The sequence below is a fragment of the Passer domesticus genome, chromosome 18 (genome assembly GCF_036417665.1).
Source record: "Passer domesticus isolate bPasDom1 chromosome 18, bPasDom1.hap1, whole genome shotgun sequence".
Classification (NCBI taxonomy): Eukaryota; Metazoa; Chordata; class Aves; order Passeriformes; family Passeridae; genus Passer; species Passer domesticus.
The window spans coordinates 12,149,661-12,175,494 of NC_087491.1; the positions used below are offsets into that span (position 1 = coordinate 12,149,661).

General features: G+C 46.0%; 1 protein-coding gene across 1 annotated transcript in view; it reads left to right on the top strand.

Moving 5' to 3' along the window:
* NEK6 (NIMA related kinase 6) overlaps positions 1-25,834 on the top strand; it is a 44,799-nt gene that overhangs the window by 13,204 nt on the left and 5,761 nt on the right. The window contains exons 2-8 of the mRNA XM_064393895.1: positions 3,014-3,135; positions 10,171-10,311; positions 11,186-11,248; positions 12,332-12,442; positions 15,566-15,674; positions 16,900-17,007; positions 23,983-24,077. Coding sequence (XP_064249965.1) covers positions 3,043-3,135; positions 10,171-10,311; positions 11,186-11,248; positions 12,332-12,442; positions 15,566-15,674; positions 16,900-17,007; positions 23,983-24,077 — 720 coding nt within the window. The 5' untranslated portion in view covers positions 3,014-3,042. The remainder of the gene's footprint in view (positions 1-3,013; positions 3,136-10,170; positions 10,312-11,185; positions 11,249-12,331; positions 12,443-15,565; positions 15,675-16,899; positions 17,008-23,982; positions 24,078-25,834) is intronic.

Below are 25,834 nucleotides of genomic sequence, written 5' to 3' on the forward strand. Positions count from 1 at the left end.
TTCTGCCCTGAGAATCCCACCTGTCAGGTACCTGCAAGGTATCAGGGGTTGGATGGGATTTTGTGTTTTGCTCTCTGCTGATTAGGTGTAGGGACACTCGGGTACCCAGAGAGGAATTGCAGCTGGGGATGTGGCAGGGGAGCTGACTGCACAGGAGGGTTTTTGTTTTCCCTGTATTTGGAAAAACTCCAGGTTAGCTGTGAGTGCCACAGCAGTAAGGTGACAGTAGTGTGGGAGAAGGAGCTGTTCATCCCGTGTGGCTTGTGGCCATTTTTCCTGTGATGGCAATGATGATCCTGCTCTTTTATTCACTTCCTGGAAAGCTATGTGATGCTTCATGCAATTCAAAGACGTTTTGATTTATAATCATAGTCAAGACTAATTGTGATACTGCAGAACTTTGTAGGAAATTTGGAAGCAGGAATAAAAGGAAAAGTGCGGAGCTAAGACAATGACAAGTAAAAATGGGCCAGTGTGAAGAGTGCACCTTGTACCTTTGCTGATGGAGGCAGTGCCTGGGTGTTGTTGGCTGCTTTTGAGGACCCTCTGTGCAGCCCCTTCCCGGGGATTCCTGCTCTCCCTGCCCGGTGCCAGAGCCCGGAATAGCCCAGCTGGCAGCCTGGGCAGGACACGCTGTCCCGAGGTGTCAGCGGCCCCGTGCTGTCATGTGAGCTCTGCTGGATCTCTTTTCAAAGCTGCTATTTTGTTCTTGCTGCTTCCTCTGCTTCCAGCTGTAGCAGTTGACACAAGCAGTGCTGGAGTGCAGAGCCTGCCCTGGCCTGTCCCTGCTCTGGCAGGTGGGCTGTGAGCTGCCTGCCCCTGGTGCTGCCTCACAGCAAGGGATTGCTCCTTGAGGTTCCTCAGGGCACCTGGAGAGTGACAGCTCCCCTGGGACTGCCCAGACTGGGCTGTGGTCAGATCATTCAGGTTCCCATGTCAGAGTAAATCCCTTCCCCGCTCTCGAGCGTCAGTCCTTTGGAGGGCAGGACACGGTGGGTGCCCAGCTTGGTCAGTGTTGGGCTGCAGACACTTCAGGCACTGCCTGGACATTCCCCAGGCTGGGTTCCTGTGGAGCTCAGGGCTGAGCAGCCAGGTCTGGGAACCAGGGTTTGCTCTGTGCGTGTGGACTTGGAAAAGAGAGAACACGTGGCTCTCCCTTCAAGTAAACCGCCTTTCTCCAAATCTTGAATAATAAAATAATTAAGATAGTTCCAGCAGTATAACATGAGGTAGGAATTTCATAGGGCACTTTAATGTCAATATTGAGACATGGATTTATCTAGGTATTTTCACCTGGTTACTAATAAACCTACAGATGCTTGAGACTGAAAAGATCTTAAAATCAAACTTCTTCATACTAGCAGTGATTCTCCTTCCCCCACTGGAGTTTCATGGTACTGGCTTTGAAAAAACTGTTTTTATTGAGAGCAACCCGTGTGTTCACCTGTGTAATGTAGCAGGAGCTGCAGCTCTTTTGTCAGAGTGAAGGTTCATTTGCTTGAGACATGAGAAGCCTCTCTCTGCATTCCTCCTGGTAGCTGGTGTTGGGAAAGATCTGCCAGAGCTAAGGGTTTGTTTCACAGACAACTGTTAAAAGAATTGAGCACTACTTGATGCAGAAATTTTTCATCATATTTTCTCCCCCACTCCCACAAATATTTAAAATACCTTTGTGTTTTAAACTAAGACTTAGTCATTGCCCAAGTGCCAGGCACGCACTATTAATACACTAATGAGGTCAGGTTGTGTTCTTTCACTGAGTGAATACTTGCCAAAACTCTTGAAATAAGTTTCTGCAAATGCTTGTGTTGGCCACTAAATCTTCCCTTGTCTCCATTAGGCTTCAGCCAGTGCCAAGGACAGGAATGAAGCAACTGGGAATGACAGGGTGTGGGTAAGGGGCAACCAAAACCTGAGTATGGCCATTTCTGTATTTATTGTGGGTGTTCTGTAAGTGCTGTGACTGCACTTTGGAGCCTGGCTTTGCTCGGGGCCAGAGCCTGGCCCCAGAGCTGGTGTGGAGCAGGGAGTGCTGTGATGCACTCCTGGTTCCCTGAGCAGCTGATGGAATTACCAGAGTTTGTCCCCGAGTCAGGCTTGAACACAAATGATTCAAGCAGGGGTTTTATTTCCTAGAAGGGCAGGAAAACCTGGGTAAGTTCAGTCTCTTCTGTCTCTGCAGGCAGAGGAGGTGTCCCAGAGCTGCCCCAGCACCCCTGCCCACCGTGTTCCTGCAGGGTGTGCACAGCCCTGTGCCAGAGAATCAGTAACCTGGGATCACAGTCTTGTTCCAGCACTGGAGTGTCTCAGCTGCCTCTTGGGCAGCTCCTTACAGCTTCTGCTTGTTCTGGTACCACTTTAGAAGGGAGCAGACTCTCATTTCCAGCTGCTGCGTTGGGCTGGCCTGAAACTGCAGCAAAGGAATTCATTCATGGAATTTTCCCTTGTTTGTTTGTTGTTCCTACAGCACTTCAGTCTCCTTTAATCCAGTATAGTTTCTAGCTCCTGCTTCCTGTGTTTTACAAATCTGCATAAAACTTGTGATTTCGGGGTGGGAAAGAAAGGCTGTGGGCAAATTTTTGTTGTCTTTGACCAAAGAAAGTGGCAGCAGTCTGGAGGGACTTTGTCATTTTTGTGTTACAAATGGAGACAGGCAGGCCTTTGGGGGTGTCCCCTAAGTAAGTGGGGACCATGAGTCCTTGGGGAAGTGACAGTAGCCACTGCTAGAGGTGACAGAAGCAGTGTCTTTGTAGATAACAAACGACTGACCGAATAAACCCATTTTCTGCTCTTGTTTATTGTGAAACACCCCCAGCAGCAGCTGTGATCCTGGTGGTGCTGGGTGCTCCCTGGCTGGGTGCTCTGCCCTGCTGCTGGCCCTTCAGCCGTGGCTGTGTCCGAGCTGGGGGAGGCAGGCTGGGAGGGCAGGGCTCAGCCCCTGCCACTGCAGCCCCTGCGGGGCCAGCCCTGGCCAGGCACTCTCCAACCTCTCCCCTTTCTTTTGCCTCAGCAGAGCCGAGAGGCAGAGTTTGGTATGATACCATGGAAGGGCAGCACAACCATCCTCATCACCTAGGGGACCAGAACAACCCTCTGTGCAAGCTGCCAGGGCAGGAATTCCAGCATGATCCTCAGGTGAGTGCGGCTGTCTGCTCTGACTCCCTCTGTCTTCTCTTGCCTTCATTCTGTAAGGTCTCCTGATTCCTTAGATTTAGCTGCTTTTATCCCCTTTTTGTTTTTAGTGCAGTTACAGCAGTTTCAGGGGATACCCAGTTTGGGATTCTGCCAGCCAGCCAGAGTTTCCTGAACCCACTTTTTGATTCTAATAAGAGAAAAAGGAAATAGTTTGAATTTTGCTTAAAGCAAATGTTTTTAAATCATCTTACGAAAACATACTGAGTTGGCTTTCTCTTGTCTTTGATTCTTTGAAGAAAAGGCCAAAGTAAAATAGATTATTGTGTAAGTGAATAAATGTATTTTATCTCTTTTTATAGTAAGTGCTGGAGAAGTAATTACCAGATAAAAGAAAAAGCTCATTCTGCATGGAACTGTAGGCTCCCTGTGAGTCTCTGGAACTCATCCTGCAATGTATTTTGTCCATACTATAATGAAGTTTCACTGTAGCAGCTCCTCTTCCTGCCTTTCTGCAGAAGGGAACTAAAACCAGGATTAACCCACAGCCTGTGCAATCATGAAACTCAGATTTTGTGAATTCTGGCTGCTTGACTTTTCAGCCTGTTTTCTGTTGATCAGAGCAATTCAGGTTTGCCCCTACGTTGTATTAAGGAATAAAGCAAAAGCATGATGGAAAGCTGTCAGAAAGAAGAGGACTGTGCTGTGGGATGTGGCTGGGGAGGGCTGGGGTGAGCTGTGCTGTTCCCACGAGCAGTCCAGGGGAGCAGGGTCCCTGACCAGAGGCTTGGGAAGGCTTTTCCTTGGGAAAGCTCGGCCTCTGCTGAGGGGGACTTCTCTGCACAGTGCAGGCACTGCTGGGAAAGTAGCATGGTGTGGAGCAAAGCCCCCTCTCCTAATGTAGCAATTTGTCATATTAAGTCATTTAATAATAATTGAATCCCCTTGATTAATCTCCTAGAATTAGCCAGTTGCATTTTGAGCAATTAGGGTTAATTACTGCCTCATTTGGCAGGATAGTGCCCCTGTAATTATTTCATGAACAAGATTAGGAAGTGTTCCTGTGCAGCAGATACATTCATGGCATCTTGGAGCACATGTTAGAATTTGTAATGACATAGTTAAGTGTAATTAGTAGCTAATAATCTGTGTTCTGCTGTGATGCTGATGCTGAGTGGGCTCATTTTGCTGTGTGGTCATTGTTCACTGAAACCTCCCCTCAACTCTGGTAATACCCAAGTTCTGCTAATGGAGGGCTCTAGCAAACTGCTCTGAGAATGATCTAATTTGGAGTTAGAATTGCAGGAAGACTGCCTTTGGTTTTGCTGTCAAAATAACATAAAAAGACCTGAATAACAAAAATACACAGTCTGCCAAGGAACTGGAAAAATGCATATAAAAAGGTAGTGTTCAGAAGGCTTACATTGGTGGCATGATGGGGTTGCTGATGAACTATTTCTGGTTTTCCATTTTTCAGGAATATATTTAAAGAAAATTTTTCAAATCTCTGGTGGTTTTTACCTGGAGAATCTGAAATTACATCCTTTCCTTCTTCTGAAAATATGAGTAATGCAGACATGCTGTGTAATGGTTTGTGGGGGGAAGGGAGGTTTGGGAAGGTAAAATTGACCAAGCTGGTCTTATGGGAAATGTCATTAATGGCAGAGATAAAAACTTAAGCAGAAAAAACCAGAACATGAGTTCTCAGAGGCTTGGATGAGGAGGGAGCTTTGTATGGAATGTCCTTCTCTTCCCTCCAGCCCCCAGCAGAGCAGAGCAGCCACGTGCTCCTCTCCAGAAGCTTCTCCTGTGATTGTGCTGCTTCCTAAAGCTTCTTCTTTGTCAGCTCTGGCAGAGGTGTTGTTTCTGCTTTATAACTCATCAGTGCAGAACATGAGTCAGGCTTTGCTGGTCTGTCTTTAACTGCTGTGGTTTAGCTAACAAGATGAAACCTCTGAGTAATGCTGGATTAGAAGTTATCTTTAATACAAACATTTTTTTTAAATGTCCAATAAAATAACACTTTTGGCTTTTGGCTCTCATACCTGCCCAGAAATACCCCAAGGAAGTTCATCAGCAAGAGGGAGAACATTTTCTAGCAATGTTCCAGAATGAAGGTGTTAATTATTTAGGTCTCCAGATTACTTAGTGTATAAACACTAAGTAGCAGTGAGCAATAAAAATTATTTAGGAGTAAATCAGTGATATAAAAATACAGAGTTGTAATTTTTCACTTAGTTTTCATACTAAATAAACACAGTAACTCACTTTTAAATAGCTCTTTTATATACTCACATTTTAGCAGCAGAGCTGTTAGGAGATTATTTCTATGGTAATTTTAATTTCACTGTGAATGTCACCTTGTCCTGCTATTTCCAAGCTGGTATTTTTCTCTTCCCTTGTGATGTAGTAGTACAAATGTCTAGATAGGCACAGAATATCTGAACACCAGGATAAATCCCCATCATGCTGACAGGGATGCTGAAACTTTGAAACTGAAGCCAAGTTCTTCAGCAAACTTTAAATTCCAGGTAACAGGTCAGGTGAAGGATATTTTATGACTGTGTAGTCTAATTCTGAAGCTCAAATTGAAAAACCTGATGTATTCTTCAATAATTACTTGGCTACCTGTTTGAAGGATAATCCATATTTTAAAAGTTTCCTCATCTCTTGCAAGCTTAGAAGTTCCTTCTTTAATCAATCTGTTCTAATGTGTTCTCATAAATTCACACTGGAATTTCAGCCTCAAAGTATGCAAAATTCTTTTCAGGTAGGCATTATTGAATGGAGGCAGGTGCATAATTTTGGACACACTAAAAGGGTTTGAAATACTGATGTTGATAGTAAATCATTGCTTATAATGTGTGCACGTTCCACAGGAGGGGCTGGAGCTCCCCAGTCCTACTGCAGATGTCTTTTAAAGGTGAAATTAGTTACAGTAAATGTCACTCAGATGAAGTATGCACTTTAGAAGCAAGGAAACCATTCCTTTAAAATTAATGATGCATTGCAAATATCAGAAAAAACCTTATATCCAGCATAAAGATAATTAAAATTCAGGTCAGAAGTGTATGACTTAGTCGGGCTAAATTTTTTAATGAGATTTCAGAAAATTAATTGGGCGAGTATGTTTTTACTCTTCTAAAGAATATTTCATTTCATGGCTCTACAGGAAAGATGCTTTTATTGGCATCTGAAGACTGGACTGTCTGCCTGTTTAACTGTTGCTTAACTAATCCTAACAGTTTTTAGGTTGATTACAAATACTCTAAATGCCTGCAGCCCTTTGTGCAGGGCTGACTGGTGCCTGTTTTCCACATGCCAATCAGCAGTGAAACAACTGACTTGATTATTAATTAACATTAGCATGGGTTTCTGTGTTGTGCAGTTAGCAGTGAACAGTCCCCTTTCTCAGCCCATCCAGGCTGGGGTTCCCTGTGCCTCTGGGGGAGCAGGGACAGGCCTGGCTCTGCAGTGATTTGTGATATTTTGTTTTCACCTCAGGGTGCTGCTTGGCCCAGAACAAGGGCTGCAGGCAGAGCTGCTCCCACAGTTCTCCTGGGGCTGTTCAGGTTTGCCCTGGATCTTAGGCAATTACAAAGAGGTAAATGTGTTGGCCAAACACTGATTGTTCTGGAGGTTGAAAGTCTTTCTACAGAAGAGTTTTTCTTATTCTTCCCTATCCCAAAACACAAACTCTGGACAACTATTCCTGAAGAAAAATAAAGCACAACAAGTGTGTGTAGGGTGTGTAGGTGTCCTGCCTGTCCCTAGGGCAGGATTTGGAGGGATGTCCAGTCTCCATGTGCACAGTGGGTGTTTGTGTTCCTGCCTGCTCAGGTGCCTCTGCCACAGACAGCTCCAGAATGGGGGTGATTACAAACTGCATCCACAGAGCAAGTTGTAGCAAGGAGCTTTCCTAATCCTGCCTTCCCCCGTGTTTGGGGAACCTTACAAATTCTATTCTGCAGACAATCCTGTAACACCTCGAAATTCGAGGCTAAAAGCCCTGGCAGAATTCTTCCTGAAGTTCTGACAAGGGCTGCCCTCGCCTGTGTTTGCCAGCTTTGGAATTTGTGCTCTGGCACCAGTGGTTCCATCTCACAGAGCACATGTGTGCCAGAGGAGATGTCCAGAGGAGCTTGTTCTTGGAATGATCTCTGCATTTTTTCTTTAAAATGAATGGGTTTTTTATTTGCATGAGGAATTCATTGGAGCTTTTTTTTTTTTTTCATGAAGTAGGAGAAGAATGAGACTTCCTTGTGTGCATGAAGAGAACAGCCTTTGTCTCCAAACAAGTTCTTCCCAGACTGGGCCCTTCCTACAGCTGCCCTGGGAACAGAAATGTGCAGACAGCCCAGTTTTCGTAGTGTCCAGGGTTGGAGTTCCTTTTGCTTGGTTGTTTTTTTTCCTCCCCTTTTGTTCTTTTAATTTATGGTTTTTTGGTTTTTTTTTAATTCAAACTCCATTGTTGACCTTGACACTGATCTGTAGAGGCAGGGGCTTGGTTTTACTGCACTTATGGAAACCTGAGCCTAAATCTGTCCTAAAAATGATCAAATGTATTTTTAATGGACAAGTTAGAAGATGACAGGGGTATCTTACTACACACAATTCATATCTGTACATGAAAACTCTGAGGTTTGCAGAAATAAAGATCAGGGGTTGTTTGAATGAATAGGGATTGGTTCTTTGCCAGCTTTCTGAAAACTTGTGGTGGTCAGTAGTGGAAGGACGTGGGAACAATGGAGAGCCCCTTGTGCAAAGTCATGAAGTAAGTGCAGTGTGTGTTGGGCAGCGCAGGGCTGTGGCTCCGAGGTGCCCCTGGGTGCTCTGTGTGTCCTGGCAGTGCAGCTCAGCAGTTTCCTGCTGGCCTTCACCTCCAGCAAGGCCTGGGACAAGGCTGGCTTTAAACCCAAGGGAGGGTGGCCTCTGATCAGTAGGAGCCTTCTTGGGCTCACCTGGGGATGATTCCTGGTTTGTTCTGTTAGCAAACATCTCCTGCCCTCTCTGAAAGCTCTGTTACTTTAATTAGGCCTGATAGGTTGTGATAGCCCATGCAAATCTAGGTCATTGCATATGTAAATGTGCAGCTGCAGTCCTGGAGGTGCCAGAACACATCAGCAGAGGTGTCCAGGCATGGGCAGCATCACCCCCAGCACCCGCAGGCTCTGGGGCTCTCCATGCCCAGGGGGCTGGGCCACGTTCCCCTCACACTTGCCTAACGTTTATTTATGCTCTCAACTTCAGAAGTTGGTAGATATTTCTGGGCACATACTTGAAATATTGACACATTACACTCTGTGTAAATGCACACTTTAACAATTTAGGAAGGGCGAGTGAAAACTGTCCTTGATTTTGGTCTGGATTTCTTTCTGAAAAATAAAGTTTTGTAGTAGTTGCCCCATAAAATGTTGTTAGAAGTTCTGCTTCTGTTGTGGATGGTAAGTGCAGGATATAAAAGCTTTTACTCAGACTTCCTTACTGCTCAAGAACAGCTCAGGAGGCACACGGACACAGTGAAGGAAATGCTGTGATCCCTTTCTATTTTTAAATTAGGAAAAAGCACTTTGTAGGTTTCTGTGCTGACACCTCTGTTTTGTCTGGGGAAAGTGGTTTGTGTGTACAGCTCAAGGAACTCGCTTAGCAGCTGGTGTGTGAAAGTTGGGAAGCAGAGGTGGTCCTGGTGGGATCCCCGAGGGCAGGCCCTGCTGGCTTTGTCAGGCCAGCAGTGATGTTTGGTACACTGAGCTGAGCCTTGCCATCCCCTGTGAGGGCTGTTGAGGAGTGGCTCTGCTTATCACACCCCTGCAAAGGGAGCTCCTAGCCAGTTTGAACTGAGAGGGCTGCAGGGGCCGATAAATTGGAATTTTTGTTTGTTTCATCCTGTTGTTGTACTCTGGTGATAATTTAGTAACTTAGAGGAGAACGTATGTAAACAATAAAGTAAAGCAATCGTGGCCTTCTGCCCTTGATCTGAGCTGTAGGATACCTGTTCCCCCCCTGAGAGGATGCTCCTAGTTTATTGAGTAGGGTACACTGCCGAACTTGGAGAATGAATCCTTAGACTTTAATTTTGGTTTGGTTTTGGTTCCCTCTGTGAATGCAGCATAATTCCAAGCACAGCACAAGCACGGAGAGCTGACCCAAACTTTGATTGCAGTTAATAGCTGGTGACTTGTTCCAGAGTGCAGGGGAGACTGGGGGGCTCTTAAAGGGAACCGTGCCCTGGGCTGCTTGAAGGGAGCACTTGGAGAAATGACCTTCCCCTTTCTGTGGGGCTTGCCTTCTGGAGTAGCTGCAGGTCCTGTCGCTGGGCTGAAAGCTTCTCCTGCCTTTCAATCCTCAATTCCAGCCCTCTCCTGCTCCTTAGGAAATGGCAGTGGTAGCAGTAGTCATTCCTTCAGCCCTGCAGCCCTCCCGGGACACTTGTGCTGGGCGTGGTTCAGCCGCAGGCTGCCTCATCCCTGGGACGCCTTCCCCACCCCAGCCTGTGCTGGGAACTTCTCTTTTTGTGGGTTGTGATGCAAACTCTGAAATGCCTCAAGATGCTGAAACTCAGAAATGTTCTGCTTGGCACGTGTGCTAACTTTGAGTAATTAATTTTCATCATTCCTTTTTTGAGCGTTGTTTGGCAGCCGTGCTAATGCCAGAGGAGCGCGCGGTCCGTGGGGCCGTGCTCCTCCTTAGGCTGTGTCTCCCTGCCTGCCTGGCTGGCTCTTTACCTGGGATGCTGGGCTGAGCATCAGCATCTCCCCGGTGACACAGGCAGGCAGAGCTGGTGAGAGGCTGTGGAACGAGCGAGAGCAGTTTGGGATTAATTAGTTACTTACACGGAAGGCAAGACTTTAATTCCCTCTGTAAAGAAGTCGTTTGGCTTCCTCCAGCCTGTGTTGCTGCTACCTCTGTGAGGAGTCGGTGCCTTTGTGGTGGGGTGCTCTCCGCTCTGAGGGCCGAGGTTGAGCCTTGCCCACGAGCAGAGGGAGCAGCGGGGGCCGAGTGGCTCTCCGGGGTCCCTGACTGCCTTTCCTTCGACAGAGACATTTAACGTCGTACCCGTATCGCTGCACCTTGGCAGATTTTCAGATTGAGAAAAAGATCGGACGAGGCCAGTTCAGCGAAGTTTACAAAGCCACTTGTCTTCTGGACAGGAAACCCGTGGCACTGAAGAAGGTGCAGGTGAGCATTTCGGGCAGGCTCCTGCTTGGGGTGGGTGGGAGGCCCCAAGGCTGACAGCTCTGCCCTGCGGCACTCGGTGCCTCCCCACCCCGCACTGGGCTCCTGTGGCCAGCTCAGGATTGCAGCACTGCTGCCATTTGTATTTGTTTGGGATGTCACCTTTTACTTCGTGAAGAGGGCTCACCACATTGTTATTGAACGTGGGAGACAGCGAGGCCCTGTGGCTGTGCTGGTGCCATGAGGAGCTGCCATCCAGCACAGCACAACCACGGGAACATGGAAGGGAAAAGGCTGCAGCTTGCTGGTGGAGTGGGAGAAGAATTTGGGAGAACTTGGATGGCAGAAGTGTAGATTTTTAAAACTTGGCTGAAAGTACTGGGCAGTATTCAGAACAGCATTTTGTTTGAAGAAATTTGCCTTTAATCCTTCAACAAATCCTCCAAACTCTCTTTCCAGTGATTCAGTGGTCGTTGCAGAATGAATATTAATGCTCAATGTTACTGTTAATTATTACACAGAATTCAGGGGATGCTGTATCTGTTTAAAAGAGAAAAGTAAACATTTTGTCTTTTATTTGCTATATGAAATTAATAATAATTAAACCAATGAAAATCACAGCAGCAAATTCACAAACTTGTATCTTTATTTTTCGTGCTGCTTAGAATATTGCCTATGGGTTTTAAAATTAGTTTTACCCCAGTGTTATCCCTGTGGTGGTTTCAAAATAAAGAAAACATTGATCTTTCTTTGATCTGGGGATTGTGTGAATACTCATTACAGTAGAGGATGTACAAACTGGGGAAGGAAACACCAACTGCTTGTTAAAATATTTTTTTGTTGTTTCATTTTTATCTTCTATGTTTTGTGTTTGAAGATTTTTGAAATGATGGATGCTAAGGCAAGGCAAGATTGCATTAAAGAAATTGACCTCTTGAAGGTAAGAATTTTTATAATAACTTTTTTTCTTTTTCTTTTGTTGGGTTTTGGTCTTTGTTTGTTTGTTTTGTGGAAAAAATTGTTTTCAGGTTGGCAAATAAAGCTTACACAGTAAAGGAGAAAGCAGTTTTGCCCATGCATGTCATGTGTGTATAAATATGCCACATGGAAAATGATAATTTAGATAAAGACTCAGAAACCAGAGTGTGTTTAAGTGATTAAAACAAGTAGTGATTTTAGTGCCTTAGTAGCTTATTTTCAATTGTTGATTAAAAACATAGATGTGTTGCGCTTTAAATATCTATTTTTAGTAAATGCAACAGACTGAAAAAGGCTAAAAATTTAATTTAGCTAGTCAAATTTCATTCTAAAAGTATTAAATAATTACTTCTGTGCCTGTGATTTTAGGGATTTCTGTTCAAATTCATGCAGTTGTAGCCTGAGTCTGTAGGCTGTAGGGAAGGACAAACATGAGCCAGTTGCTCAATAGTTATGGAGGAAAGTAATGCTGAGGTTTACATTCAGAAAGAGGATCTGTGATATTTTTGGGTTCTAGGAAAAAACCATTCAAGCATGAGTTGTGAATGTGAGAATGAGCTATACTGAAATGAAAGAAAGGAATTAGTGAAAAAGCCAGCATAAATAATCAGATAATAAACTGACACGTGCAATTTGTGTGTTATTGTCCTCCTTCAAAGTTTTAATTTAGTTTTGTTGTTCTTTTAAGGGGCAGAGAGACCTTGAGTACTGCAACCAACATCTGGGGGTTTGTTTCCATTTAATGGGGGGGAAATTGGTTATTCTTAACAAGGCATCCTTCAGGACATTGCTTTCAAATGTTCTGCAAGTTTGCAGCAGAAGAGGTTGTTTCACCCTGTTTGGGTGCACTGCTCCTTGCCCAGGACATCTCCAGGGTGCCGTGGGCAATGCTGTTCTCCCAGGGTTCTGTCTGCAGCACTTTGGCCCAGGCTGTGGGTGCCCCATGGCAAGGTTTTGCTCGTGGCTCACAGGAGCTGCAGGTGCTGTGTCTGGCAGTTGTCCTGACCACGTTTAACTGCTCCTCTTGCATTCCCTCCCTCTGCAGCAACTGAACCACCCCAACATAATTAAGTATTTGGATTCTTTCATTGAAGACAATGAACTGAACATTGTCCTGGAGCTGGCTGATGCTGGGGATCTCTCTCAGATGATTAAGGTAAGGACGTGTCCATCCTGGAGGTGCTGCAGACGTCCAGGATTAGGCAGACCTGGGGCAGTGGGGGGAGCACAGCTGGGTTAGAAGCACTTCTTTACTCCTCTTGCAGTTTTGCACACCCATGGGTTGCTTCCAGACCTGAACCCAAGTGGCTGGTGGCATTTTAAATCCCCCCAGCCATGCCCTGAGCTTCTGGTCACTGCTGCAGGGGAAGTGTCTGTGATCTGGTGGGACACGTGTGTTCTTTGCAAGGTTGATTTACTCAGGCCATGATTGATGGGGACATTTAATTACTGTTGGGTTCACTATTCACATCCCCTGTCTGCCACTCTGAAGACATTCAAGGAAGTCTATTGACTTCCTTTGCAATGGGGATTTGGGTTTGAGAAAATGTTTCAAGTACTTGTTCTTCTTTTATGTTGCTCTTAGGAATACTTGTATTGCTGCAAACCAGCTTTAGTTAAGCTGTTACCACCTGCTTTTATATTTTCTTTGACATGTTAATCTTTAGACATACATCCCTTGTGAGAACAGATGTGTTATATCATGTTTGTTAGCACTCTCAACCTTCTCTCCATGTTTTACCTGGTTTTTGCCATCATTATTCTGTAATTATCATAAATGAATGTTTGGAAAGTTCTCCTCCTCCTTGTTGTCACAGTTAAAATATCTTATTAACAGATTTGTTTTCTTTGCCAGCAGAGCCATGAGGCACTAGGCCAAAGGCTGTCAAACAAGTTACCCATTCAGTCCATAGTCAATGGCTAAATTTACAGGATCCAGGGAAATCTGCCTGGGCTGACAGGAGAGCCCCTGGGCGAGTGCTGGGAGCAGCATTTGGCAGAGTCACTCTGGGAGAGCCCCAGAGCTCCAGCCTCACACAGGGGCAGGGGAGCTGCCCCTGCTGCCCAGCTCTGTCTCCTGCCTCTTCCCCTGGGGCTCCTGCCCTTTCCCCACCATTTCCTGGGAAACTTGCAGCTCATCTTGGGCCTTTTGTGGTTGTGAAGATGGAAAAAACCCAAGGATTGTGAGAGCAGAAGTTAGGGCAGTGTGAGACCTTCCTGGGCTGGGCAGGCGTTCTGCTTGAGTTTGCAGTCCTGCCTTACAAAAGTTTTACCTACAGAATTGTAAGGTTTCATGATATGAAGTATTTGTACCTTTTAGTCATCTGTAGTTTTTAGTTTAAAAATACTGACAAATATGTTCATTTCCTTATCAGGGTTAGCTATTTAATTTTTAAAAATAACTTTCTGTGTCATTATAGTAAGAGTTACATTTTCCAAAACATAACTGGTAGAGTCTTGGATTGGTGCCTTGCCCAGTGCTGGATTGTGCTGGCTTCCAGTGTCCCCAGCTCTGTGTTTCCTCTGTGTTTCAGACATGAAGAAGATGCATTTCTTTTTTTTTTCATATAAATGAAGTTTTTCAGCTGGTGCAAATCTAGGAATTCAATTTTTTTAAAATTTCTAACAAAGGTAAAAACCAAACCCAAGCCCTAAACCCAAGAGGGAACAAAAGCTGCCTCCTAAATGCAGCTCCACTGCAGCAGGGAGTTTCCCCCCCAGCTCCTCCGTGCCACTCTCCCCTCCCCGGGAGCTGAAGCTCCTGTGTGGGGTTTTGGTGGAGCAGCAGTGACAACCCTGGCAAGGTGTGGGGGTGATGAACCCAGGCCTGTCTCTGTCACGCCCCGCTGCCTGCATTATTTATGAGGGATGTAGAGCTGCAGGAAAACCCACTGGAGAGTTGGGACTTCCTTGTAAATGTCAGGCGAACCTTATTGGACATGACATTTAGAAAATTATCACTTGTGGTCTTGCATACCCACTCTTAAATATTTTAATGAGAATTAAATAATTTTATTGTGTATATAACACTTTCTCCCTCACCCTCTGTAATTCCTCTGTGCTCTCTCTCCAATTTTGGGTTGAGACTGTTGCAATCTGTCAGATTTGCTGCCTGGGGAATTGCACAGTCGTGCCCCTTCACAGCTGATCTGCAAAAGAAAATTTGCCATTGCTTGAGTCAAACACGAACTGGTAACAGCATTTCACATAAAATAGGGAATGTGACAACGGACATCAGATGTCAGTGCTGAGGGGGAAAGCGTGAGATGCAGAAAGGGGCAGCAAGCCATTCCCTTCCTTTATTCCTGCTGCAGTGGGAATTCTCACGGGCGTGATGCAAAGGAAGTGCAGCTGTGGTGAGGCAGGAGGGCTTGAGGAGCATTGGGAAACCTCTGGAAGTGTTGAGGGGTATTTTGTTACTGCTCTGGCTGTGGAGCTGGCTCAGTGAGAAGCCAGGGACCGAGGATCTGCACCCTGCAGGTTTGGGATGCCTGGGTGCGGTGCCAGACACGGCTGCTGTGCCCCCCTGCAAAGGAGGGAGAGCAGCTGAAGGTCTGTCGTGCTTGGCCTTCACTGAAGTGTGCAGCTGCCTCTTTATTCCTGTAGTGGCTTGAAGAAGACTTCAGGATTGCAGGGAGCCAGGGCCACACTGCACTTGCTGGTGCTGCTTTGTGCTGCCCATTATTGTGAGAGCTCTGAGGCACCAGAGGTCCCTGGCGCTGCCTGAGCACACCCAGCTGATCAGGGCAGCTCTGTCTCACTGAGCCTGCAGGTCATTTAGCATTCCTATTATGCAGGAAATAGAATCTATTATTCTACCTGATCACAGAAGGAGCATGGATACTTTATTGATGCTCTGGCCATCTTTTAAAAAAGGAAAGCAGCTTGCCTTATTCTTGTTAGTAGACAATGCAGTAACGAATGTTTACAAGGGGGGTGTTTAATGGCCTTTTGTTTCTTAAGGCAAAATATTTGAGACATTTGTTGTTTTGAGGCATTAAATATGTTTTGCAAGGTAATTAAGGAGATTAATGCTAATCATAATTGTGTCCATTCAAAAATGTCAAACCTATTTAAGCATATTTTTCATAATAGTTGTTAATTAGTGAACTGCATCGAAGTTTCCACACAGAGAGGAGGAGTTAAAAGCTAATCAGAAGAAAAGTCGTGCAGCTGCAGATCTGGAAGACATGAGCAACCTGCAGCTGACTAACACAATTCCAGGAACGAGTCAAATATGTTGCTTTTTCACTGATCTTTTATTTATTTCCTCCCACAGTATTTTAAAAAGCAGAAACGGTTAATCCCGGAAAGGACGGTGTGGAAATATTTTGTGCAGTTATGCAGTGCAGTGGAACACATGCACTCCCGCAGGGTGATGCACAGAGGTAACATTAATTCAGTCTCTTTTCACTGAATAATAATATAATGTTCCAATTAGTAAGCGCCTACATTCAAAAACAATTATGCTGATGTTCAGCCAATGCATGTTTAGAGGGCTGCAGCCTGCGAGATGGATTTCTCCTTCTGTCTCTGCCTCATCGTTAAAGCGTTCAGGCCGGAGTGAGGCCGGTATTAGGAAGATGAGCTGCTTTGTATTCCAGACACTGATATTAAGTAGAAGTGTCAAACTTGCCATTAGAAAAGTGTCAGAAATAAAATGCTGAGACTCCTGGATACAGTGAACTCTAAGAAATAGTCTTCATTATATTAGCTGTGACCTTAGAGAGTTGAGAAGAGTTTTCCTGTCTTGCGGGCTTTTCTGAAATATTAATACAAATATGTCCCACACTCTCATAACCTGTTCTCTATTTTCATTAATTATTTTTGAATCTCTTGTCTCAGAACATCTTATAACTTTGAGCTCTATCCAAAATTTACACTGTGGCTCTCAGTGTCAGTGAGGGAAGGACTGCACTCAGGAAATGCAAATTTCCCAAAAGGAACCAGCACCCATCTTGGCTGCTTGTTCTTTCCTTGCTCCTTTGAAGGAGGGAATTCTTCACTATATTTTTCAGCAATGTGATACCTTTTTTGCTCTGTTACACATCCCCTGATGTATCACTTGCACCTGAAGCAGGTCTGTAATGGCTGAAATGGGGAGTCTCTCACATGGAGCCTGCTCTAACATGAGGAAAGAGCCTCTCAGTTCTGACACGACTGCTTGGGAAACTGGGGTTGTAGTGACATCCACCCTCCATGAGCCAGCTGGGCTGTGTAGAGCCCAGAATTTATGTATATGTGGAACAGCAATTACCCTTTTCACGAGGGGATGGTGGTGGGCAGTGCAGTTTCCTGTGGAAAGTGATCATTCCCAAAGAGAACTGGCCTCACGTCTTTGATTTCCAGCAGTTAAAGAGCTTGCCTCTGTTCTGTTGAGCTGTTTCCTACATTTTCCCTCATTGGTATTTCTTGTGTGCTGGGAAGTACACTGTGATTTGTGTGTCTGTGCAGAGCTCGAGCCTTGGAAGACAGAGCCTATCAAAGCTCTGAAGAAGCAGGGTTCTGCTCGAGCCGCTTTGTACCGCGAGCGCTCCAGGCGACGCTTCTATTGCAGCATTAGAACCAAATAACCTTTTGTGGCTTTGACCTTTTACCTTTTTCTTCTTGCAGACATAAAACCAGCCAACGTGTTTATAACAGCCACAGGGGTGGTGAAGCTGGGAGATCTTGGATTAGGCCGGTTTTTTAGTTCGAAAACCACTGCAGCACATTCCTTAGGTAAGCTGGTACTCGTTAAGCAGGGCCTGGCGAGCTCTGATGTTCAAATGCAGGGTGTCCATCCTCCCGTGGTGACACCAGTGGCAGTCAGGGCATGGGGACTGCATTTTAAATGTTCTTTGTAGGCATTAATAGGTATCTTCTGTTTAAAAGCCTGTTATTTTTTCTGGAAGGCCTGGCCTGGTGTGTGTTTTACAGCACATGTAGCAAATGCAGCTTTTCCACTCCAAACAGCACTTTGGCTGCACGGTGCTTGCTGGAATTCAGTGTTCCCCCCAGTACCTTTTCCTTTTTACCTTTGCTGGTCAGGGCTCTGCCCTGACAGGGGCTGGGACTGCCCAAGGTGGGTGAGCCCTCATGGCTCATCTGTCCCAAAAAGGGACTTCTTGAAATCTGGCCTGTGCTTTAAACATCCAGCTTTTCTTCATACCTGCCACATATCTCAAGGCTGTCTTCCTCATTTTTGGTTTTAACATTAATTCTAGTGCTATAGAAAATTGCATAGTTATGCAGTTCATTCTTCAAGTCTTACAGTATAAAGTATTTCATAATTGTGTCTGTAACCTCTTGAGAGGTGGCTGATTTTCAATTTTTATTAAGGGGTTTGAATTTTTTGAGTCCCAAAGGTGTTTCTGTATTACAGCAGTGAAGGAACTTTGGCTTTTGGTGCAATATTTAAGCTCTTTTAAACTAATGTCTCTCAGTTGACTTTGGAACACACAATATTTATTTCACATTTTTTGTTTGTGCAATTTCCTCTGCTGAGTGTGTCTTGCTGGATCCTTTCTTAGATGTGAACAAATTTCATTGCAAATATTGGCCAGCAGCACTGGGCTTCTCAGTGCACAAGGAAGGAAAATACCTGCCTTGTTTTGTGTGTGCTTAAAAAATGGGAGGCATTTCTATAGTTTACTTTCATAAAAGAGGAGATTTCAGATTTCTCTTTGTATCAAAAGCTGTCCTAGGATATATTCCCACCATACTTAATAGATGAAAATAAATCCTCTTCACAGGAAGTTACAATCACATCATCTGAACAGGCCAAAATATGATCATGTCTAATTATATGATCTTATCCAGTTTGACTGCTGCACTTATTATATTAATAAGAATAAATTGGGGCTTGGAAACTGGCTGCACATGTAAGCCAAGCTTGTGACCTTTACCAGGGCTGCTCTCTCTTAATTGAGAAAGCTGGAGGAAGAGCTCAGCCCCTGCCCTCCCTCACATCACCAGCGTCCTGCAAACAGGTGAGAGGTGCAGGAGGGAGGGAGCAGCGGTGAGAGAGACTGGAAATGTTGTGGGAGGCATGGACACATCACCATTTCCAGCAGTTCTTGGCTCCAAGTGAAAAAGAATATTTTAACAATCAGAAAATACGCAGACGTGAAGCTTCTCTCTATTTTTTTTTATAATTTGCCAGAGATAGAGGTTTTGCAGCAGCAGGAAATGGACGGATCTTGGGTTTGGTTTAATTAAGACATTGGCTGAAGGAGCTGTGGGGGATGAACAGCCCAGACCAGAGCAGGGCACCGGGCCGGTGCGAGCGGGGCCGGGCACCTCCCGGTGCTGCGTTGCCCTGGCAACCGCCCCGAGCCATCATTTCCCTGGCTGCTGACCCATGAATTGAATGTGCGGCTTATGCAAATATATTCATCTCATTTCTCCCTTTGCTTGTATTTGCTAGCAGCAGACTGGCATGAAAGGGCATCAGGCAGTCCCGACCCGGCTGACAGGTGTAGCAGGGGCTCGGCAGCGCCCGCCGCCGCGCCGGGAACCGAGCCGTAATTAGAGCAAGGAACAGAATGAACGTCACATGAATTACCAGGCAGCAGATCATATTTGTCAGGGAGGATTGCATACATAAAAATTAAGTGACAGTACATGCCGAGGTAATGAAAGAAAAATGAAAGATTTGCCTGTACACAGCTCGTGAGATGCCGGCGAGCGCCGTGCTCCGAGCGCCGGCGGAGCCGCGAGCGGCGCCGGGGCAGCAGGGCACCGTGGGGCAGGGACAGCCCTGGCCCCTGCAAAACCTCACGGGCACGCCTGCCAGAGGGCAGCACGGGCACCTCCAGCCTCTCACGGCGCTGGGACGGGCAGCAGGGACCAGCTGGGGCTGGGAGTTCACGGGGTGACACCTCAGCTGCCACTGCCACCTCTCCCTGAGAGAAGGCATGAGATGCTCTTCTGTAGGGAAGGGCTCTTCCTGTACGAGCCTTACCAGCAAATTCATGTTTTAAAGGTACCGGGTGTAGCTGAGGTGAATTTTACTACTTGTTACTACATGGTGGTTCACCATCCTTTGCTAATTTTAGACTTGGCGAACCTAGCATTAAGCTGGTAGATCTGGTTTTAATAGGAGCTGTAATAAATAGAGAGAATTTCCACTAATAATACAATGGATAACTTTTTTGAGAACTGGTATTATGTCCATTTTTAGCCAAATAAACTTGGCATTATCCAGAGCTTCTGACTGTCTTTACATTTTGAAGAAACAAGAGGAATAAGAAAAACAACCAACCAAACCCCAAAAGAAACCAATTTTACACAGAATAGTCTTGTTTTGGAGCAGATGATTTATTATTTATTCTTGGACAAGAATATACTTGGAGCAGATTTTCCTTCTGGGAGATTCACATAAGTCAAATCTTCCCAGTTTAGAACATGCCAATAGCCCTGGATTGGAGTGCATGGGCTGTTACACGTTCCTTCTGGTTCCTGCTTGGATGTCAGGGTGAGCAGGGAGGAACTGAAGAGCTCTTCAATAAATGGACCATTTGTCTGCCTTCTTTTCTTTCTTTTGCTTGCCAAGCCAGTTTGCCATCTGAAACAAAATCCCAGGGCTTGGAGGGCTGGTAATCAGGACTTGGTAAGAAAAAAATGGACACAAGAAATCCACTGAAAACGTCACCAGCCAAGTGTGTTTGGAGTTCTTGGTTTGCCTCTAGTTCAGTATTTGTGGAAGAAAAGAGAGCTGCAGAATTGCTGCAGTTAGATTGTACTGTTTACATGTGAAAAACCCAGCCAGGCAACCAAAAAACCCAACCCAACCACAGAACTATAAGGAGTTTGGTAGGATTGTGTGATTTAAAAATATGAATGAAATGAAAAAAATGAAAAAAAAATGAAGAGCTTAGGACAGCAGGTCTTGTAACAACAGCTGTAATATTATCTACAAAATATTTATTGTTCCTCTCTAAGAGTAACTAGATTTCATCTGCTTTTTTGTTTTTGTTTCCCCCATGAAAATTAGTGGGGGCACCTTACACTGAGATTTGAAAGAATTTAAAATCTATTTGAGTGTGATTGACCACAGTTTTACTTCAGCTAATTCCCAAATTCTCCTGGGAATAGACTGAGCTGCCTTGTTGGAAATACACCCCAAAGAATTTGGAAAATTTTAGAAAGGGATACTCGAGAACTCCACTCCTTTTAAATAATGCTGGATGTTTTTATTTGTAACCTACAAGTATGGATGGAGAGGGTGAGCCAGGTGAGAGATCCAGACTCCCATTTTCCAGCAGGATTGCTTCCCTGCTGTTTGCACACCAGATAGCACTAAAACATGCTCAGATGTTTTTCTCAGCTGTATGTGTGTTCATGGCACATGCACTAGTGTTGCTCATGCTAAGCTGATAGTTCTGGAAAAGCTTTATTAATCTTTGATAAACTGGGCAGTTTCTTGGTTTGCACGTAGGCATTCAAAAAGCCTCCATGTGGACAGCCTGTAAAAATACCTGGCAATATTCTGCACTGATTTCAGTGTAATGCAGTCTGCAAAGGTGTGGGAGCTCCTCTGTGTGCAAGGCCTGTCTGGGCTCCATCAACCCAGAATGAGACTGAGAGCCTCCTAAAAGTGTGAATCACATTTGGTTGTGCCCGTGAGCAGCTGGGGATGATTTCTGAGGAAGCATTGCTCATGGCTGAGCCACGTTTGCACATGTGAGAGGAATGGAATTTGAATTTCGTTTTTGGAATAACTTTGCCACCTTTGTGTTTTCCTGGTGAAAGCAGAGACTCTGCTCCTAATCTTAACTGGGAATAATTAGCATTTCCCTGCCTTGGATGTTGCAGCTATCCCAGGGCTGTTGTAGCTGCCCAGGGCAGTGCTGGGAGAGCAGGAATGCTCTGGCATCTCTGAGGTGGCTGATGTTCAAGTGAAGGGCTCCAAGCTCCTTCCTTAACCACAATCTTCCCTATGGTTTTGTGACCTTTATAACTTCAAATGCATTGCTCTACCACCTGGTGAGTGATGTTGAATCTGAGCAATATTTTGTATTTTCAGCAGGGCAAATGCTGCAGAAAGTTTCTGATGAATAGTCTGGGATTAGAGTGTTCTTGTCAAATTGACTAATGGGATGCAAGGGCGAGCCCCAGCTGATTGCACTGGGAGCCTTGTGCAGCTTTCTAGAAGATGCTCATTACAGGAGATTCCCACGTAATGTTGGACAGGCCATAAAGAGAATTGGCCTTGTCAGACTTTTATCATGACAGTTATTTAAAAATTAATGCATCGGTTTTGAAACGCAGAGCCCTGCTTGTTTGTACATTTGCTGACAAGACCACAGTAATGATAGGTAAATGTGCCAGGTGGGCTCCACAGAGTGGGCTCAGGCGTGGAGTGCCCCCGCAGCCATTAACGGCTGGAGCAGCGCCGTGCCCCTGGTGAGGCCCTGAGCCGTGGCACAGCCCTGGCACTGCCCTGCCACGGCCCTGCCACAGCCCTGCCACGGCCCTGCCACAGCCCTGCCACTGCCCTGCCACAGCCCTGTCACAGCCTTGTCACTGCCCTGCCACGGCCCTGCCACAGCCCTGCCACTGCCCTGCCACTGCCCTGCCACAGCCCTGTCACAGCCTTGTCACTGCCCTGCCACGGCCCTGCCACAGCCCTGCCACTGCCGTGCCACTGTCCTGCCACGGCTCTGCCACTGCCCTGCCACTGCCGTGCCACTGTCCTGCCACGGCTCTGCCACTGCCCTGCCACTGCCGTGCCACAGCCCTGGCACTGCCCTGTCACTGCCCTGTCACAGCTGTGCCACTGTCCTGCCACTGCCCTGCCACAGCCCTGCCACAGCCCTGGCACCGCTGGCACGGCCGGGAGCTGTGATCTGGGGTGACAGGGGCCCAGCAGAGCCGCAGCTCTGCAGCCCCGTGCTGTTCCTGCTCCGCGGTGCCAGCGCGCGGCTCGGGGGCCCTGGCACCTCGGGCACTGCAGGGCAGGAGGGGCTGGGCTGCTCCTGCAGCCCTGTGCTCCACAGCTCCCACAGCTCCTGGCACGGCTGGCAGAGCAGCAGCGAGGAGGAGTTGCAGGTGGGGGAGTGTCTGCCCCTGCTGCTCACTGGGGACTTCCAGAAGTGCCTTCCACAACTTCCCGGGATGAGTCACCATTTCTTCTGCAGCTGCAGATTTTTAAGCAGGAAAATGAATCAGTGCTGTCCCAGCCAAGTCAGTTCTGTACAGAAAGCTGGCAGATGTGTGGGGATCCTGGAGAGCTGTGCTGTCCATCGTGTGCATGGTGCCTGCACATGGGACAGAGCCATGGAAAGCCTCTGGCTGCGTCTGTCTGCTCCTGGTGTCCCAGGAAGTTACTCTGGGTAGTGCAGAAAAATCCTGAACTTCTGGCAGGGCTCTTCATGGGCAGTTAAACCCAGCCGGGTCTGGGGCTGTGCCAGTCTGACCTGCACCTCCTGGGCATGGACACAGAGTAATCTCCCTGTGATGCTTTTCCTGTGTTGCAGTTTTTATAGAATTTGCAAAAATATAACTTCTCATTAGGATACTCTTATACATTGAAAGAGAAGTAATTTCTAAAGTGAAAGACCTGAAAGCACGAGCTGAGTTCAGCACACAGGGCAGCTGATTGCTGAACATCCAAATAAATTACCTTGTGTGTGCTGGGTCACGTGCAGCTGCCAGGCCTGGGATTTGCCTCTCAAGGCTGCTGCTTTGTGCCCCAGAACTCATTTGTTCCCCACAGTGTGCAGATCCCTCTGTAGGAATGCAGGGGAAGGTGGTGGCTGTTCTTCCACCTCTGGCACCATCCTTCAGCTTATTAGTCCTGCAGCTGTCTTCAGGCAGCATTTCAAATAGAGAAATTGTAAACTGAATATTACAGGCAAATTAAGCATTTGCCATCTTGTGAGAAAAGGTCTTTAATTAGGAGAAGGATACACTGGAATGCCAAAAGGAAAAAAAATTGACAGGGGACAGACAAGCAAGGGGAAGCAGGAGAAAAGAGCATATACAGTCCTTGGATGTTTTAATAAATGATGTATCTGAGGATTATTTGATGTGGTTGAGACTGCCAGGATGTCTTGTATTTTCAGTACCACAACTGAAACTTATTTAGGATTTTAAAAACCTTTTTGAGGTAAGGAATTTATTAATAATTTCCTGTAACTTCTGTCCAAAATACTAAGTAAATTTCTTTTGATAAAATACAGACTTGTGGAAGTACATAGAAATCCCCCAGCTTCTGACATAGCTGCAAGCTGGAGCAGGGTTTTAAAGCTAGTTTTTTTTCAGACAGGTTTTGCATTCCTGGCTGGAGCTGGGCTGTGTCCCTGCAGTGCCTGGGGAGTGGCAGAGGTGCCCCTGGGCCTGGCTCACCTGTGGCACTGTGCCCTGCCAGGTGAACACTCCTGTGCTGGCCCCGAGTCCTGCTCTGCTCTCACAGCCATGACACCAGAGCAGTCTGCTGAGCCAAGGGGACGGTCCCTTCCAGTGGCTCTGTCCATCAGCACACTCTGAAGGTTCTTGGGAGCCTGGAAGGGAAACAAAACATTTCCCAAATGTCAGAAATACAGAATGTATTTTCAGGCATGTTCACCGTTCTCTGCTCTGTTTATGATGATATATCTGGTTCTAATCAGCTCTTTGTGCTGCACCCGAGCCTGGAATGAAGCCTCTCTGTGTGAGCCAGGCTGCAGAGTCACCTGCAGGACCATAACCCCTGTTTGTTTGTTCTTGCAGTGGGAACTCCCTACTACATGTCCCCAGAGCGGATACACGAGAACGGCTATAACTTTAAGTCTGATATCTGGTCTTTGGGCTGTTTATTGTATGAGGCAAGTATCTTCTCACTTTTCTCCCCTGGGTTTTCCATAGCCACAGTCTGGGACAGGGATTGAGTCGGTCAGGCTGCCTGCAGTCAGCTTGTTGGGAATCCTTAGAAGCAGCTGACTCCTTTGGTGTTTGTTGTGCACCTTCAGAGCATGAGCAGAGGGCTTGTGCCAGCCAAGGGGAGTTTGGCTGGCAGCAGATGTGGAGGATGAAGGCATGGAAAGGCAGCCCACTGCATCCCTCCTTCCTGCTGGGACACAGCTCTGCTGGGCAGCACAGGCAGAGCGACTGACTGCCTTTGTTTTGAAAATAGCAAATTCATTTGAATGCAAGGTACTGGTTTCTTAGATGGAATTCTGACCAATTGTAGCATTTTAATCTTGGGAATTTCCAATAAGGAAAAACAGAGGTTTTATGGAGTGTGAAATCAGTGTCTCTAACTACTGTATTATGGCTGGAAATTTTTCTAATTGTGCATTGTCTTACAGCTCGAGGCACAGACTCAGAGCAGACACATCTGGATGAACTGCCCAGTGCACCTTGTTCTTAAAAACTATTGCATTGTTTTGAAAATAAGTGTTAGGATTTTGTAACTGTGCTTTGGGTTTTGTGATTTCATTTCTAGCAGGGATCAAAGGACATCAAACAGTGTTGTACTTCTTTATATTCAAATCTAAATTTTTTTTAGATGGATGCTTCTTCCCATTCAAGTGACAGTGCATCAGTGCATGCCAGCATTTAGAAAGCCTTTAACCCCACCCAGAGAATTAAAAATTCCTGGGATATACAGTCAAGAATAGTGCTCACATCCTCTTTGGTTAACAAATTATGGGAACTGATGACATTTTACTTCTCAGCACAACTTCTGGTAATCCCATGAAATTAGGGAATAAACAGAAATGTAATTAATTTTGTGAGCACATCACATGTGAAAACGACTCTAGCTGAGCACGTACTCCAGCAGGTTGATTAAACAAACACTGTAGGACTGATGGGACAAAAGTGAATTTCCCCGTGACATCCGTAAGGCTCAGGGTGGGCCTTGGCCTGCCCTGGGGTCTGGGCTGGCCAGGGCTGCCAGGAGCAGTCAGAGTGGGCCCAGCTGGACTGCAGGGCCTGCTGCTGCTCAGTGCAGGGTGCTCTGAGCCACTCCAGGCTGAGCTCCCAGAGATGGGACTCCAGATTTATGCAGAGAGAAATATTTAGCGTTGTGCTAAGATATGTTTTTGTTGCAGGCAATATGGTCCCCTTATGGCACAGGAGTCTTGGTACTCCTTGTATTTCAAGAAGCTGAATTAATTGCACACTAAACATAATTCTCTGGTAGGAGTAGCAGTACTACAGTAACATCTGAAAAATTTGGCATGAGAATCGTTTTTAAATCTCCTTCCTACGAGGTAAACCTTAACTTAGGGAACAGGAGCTGTGAGATACTGCAGATCCAGGGAGGGCTGGACAGGTACCAATTTTATGTTCAGTAGTTAAACTGCCTGACTTCTTAAACTTTCTAGAATTTTGAAAAGGAAGCATCAGATCTGCGTGTCTTTGAAGGAACTGCTTTATCTGCTTTAATGTCTTGTAAGGGAGAATGTTTTTCCATTTGGCTTAGAAGTAAGGAAGGGATGCTTGTTTGGGTATGAGTCACTTCTGATATTTCTCCAGATAGATTGTGTAGATAAGCTGCAGAGAGATTTAATGTACAAATTGCCTTCAGAGACATGTGTGTCCACTGGAATCCACTTAGGGAACATTGAGGGCTTTG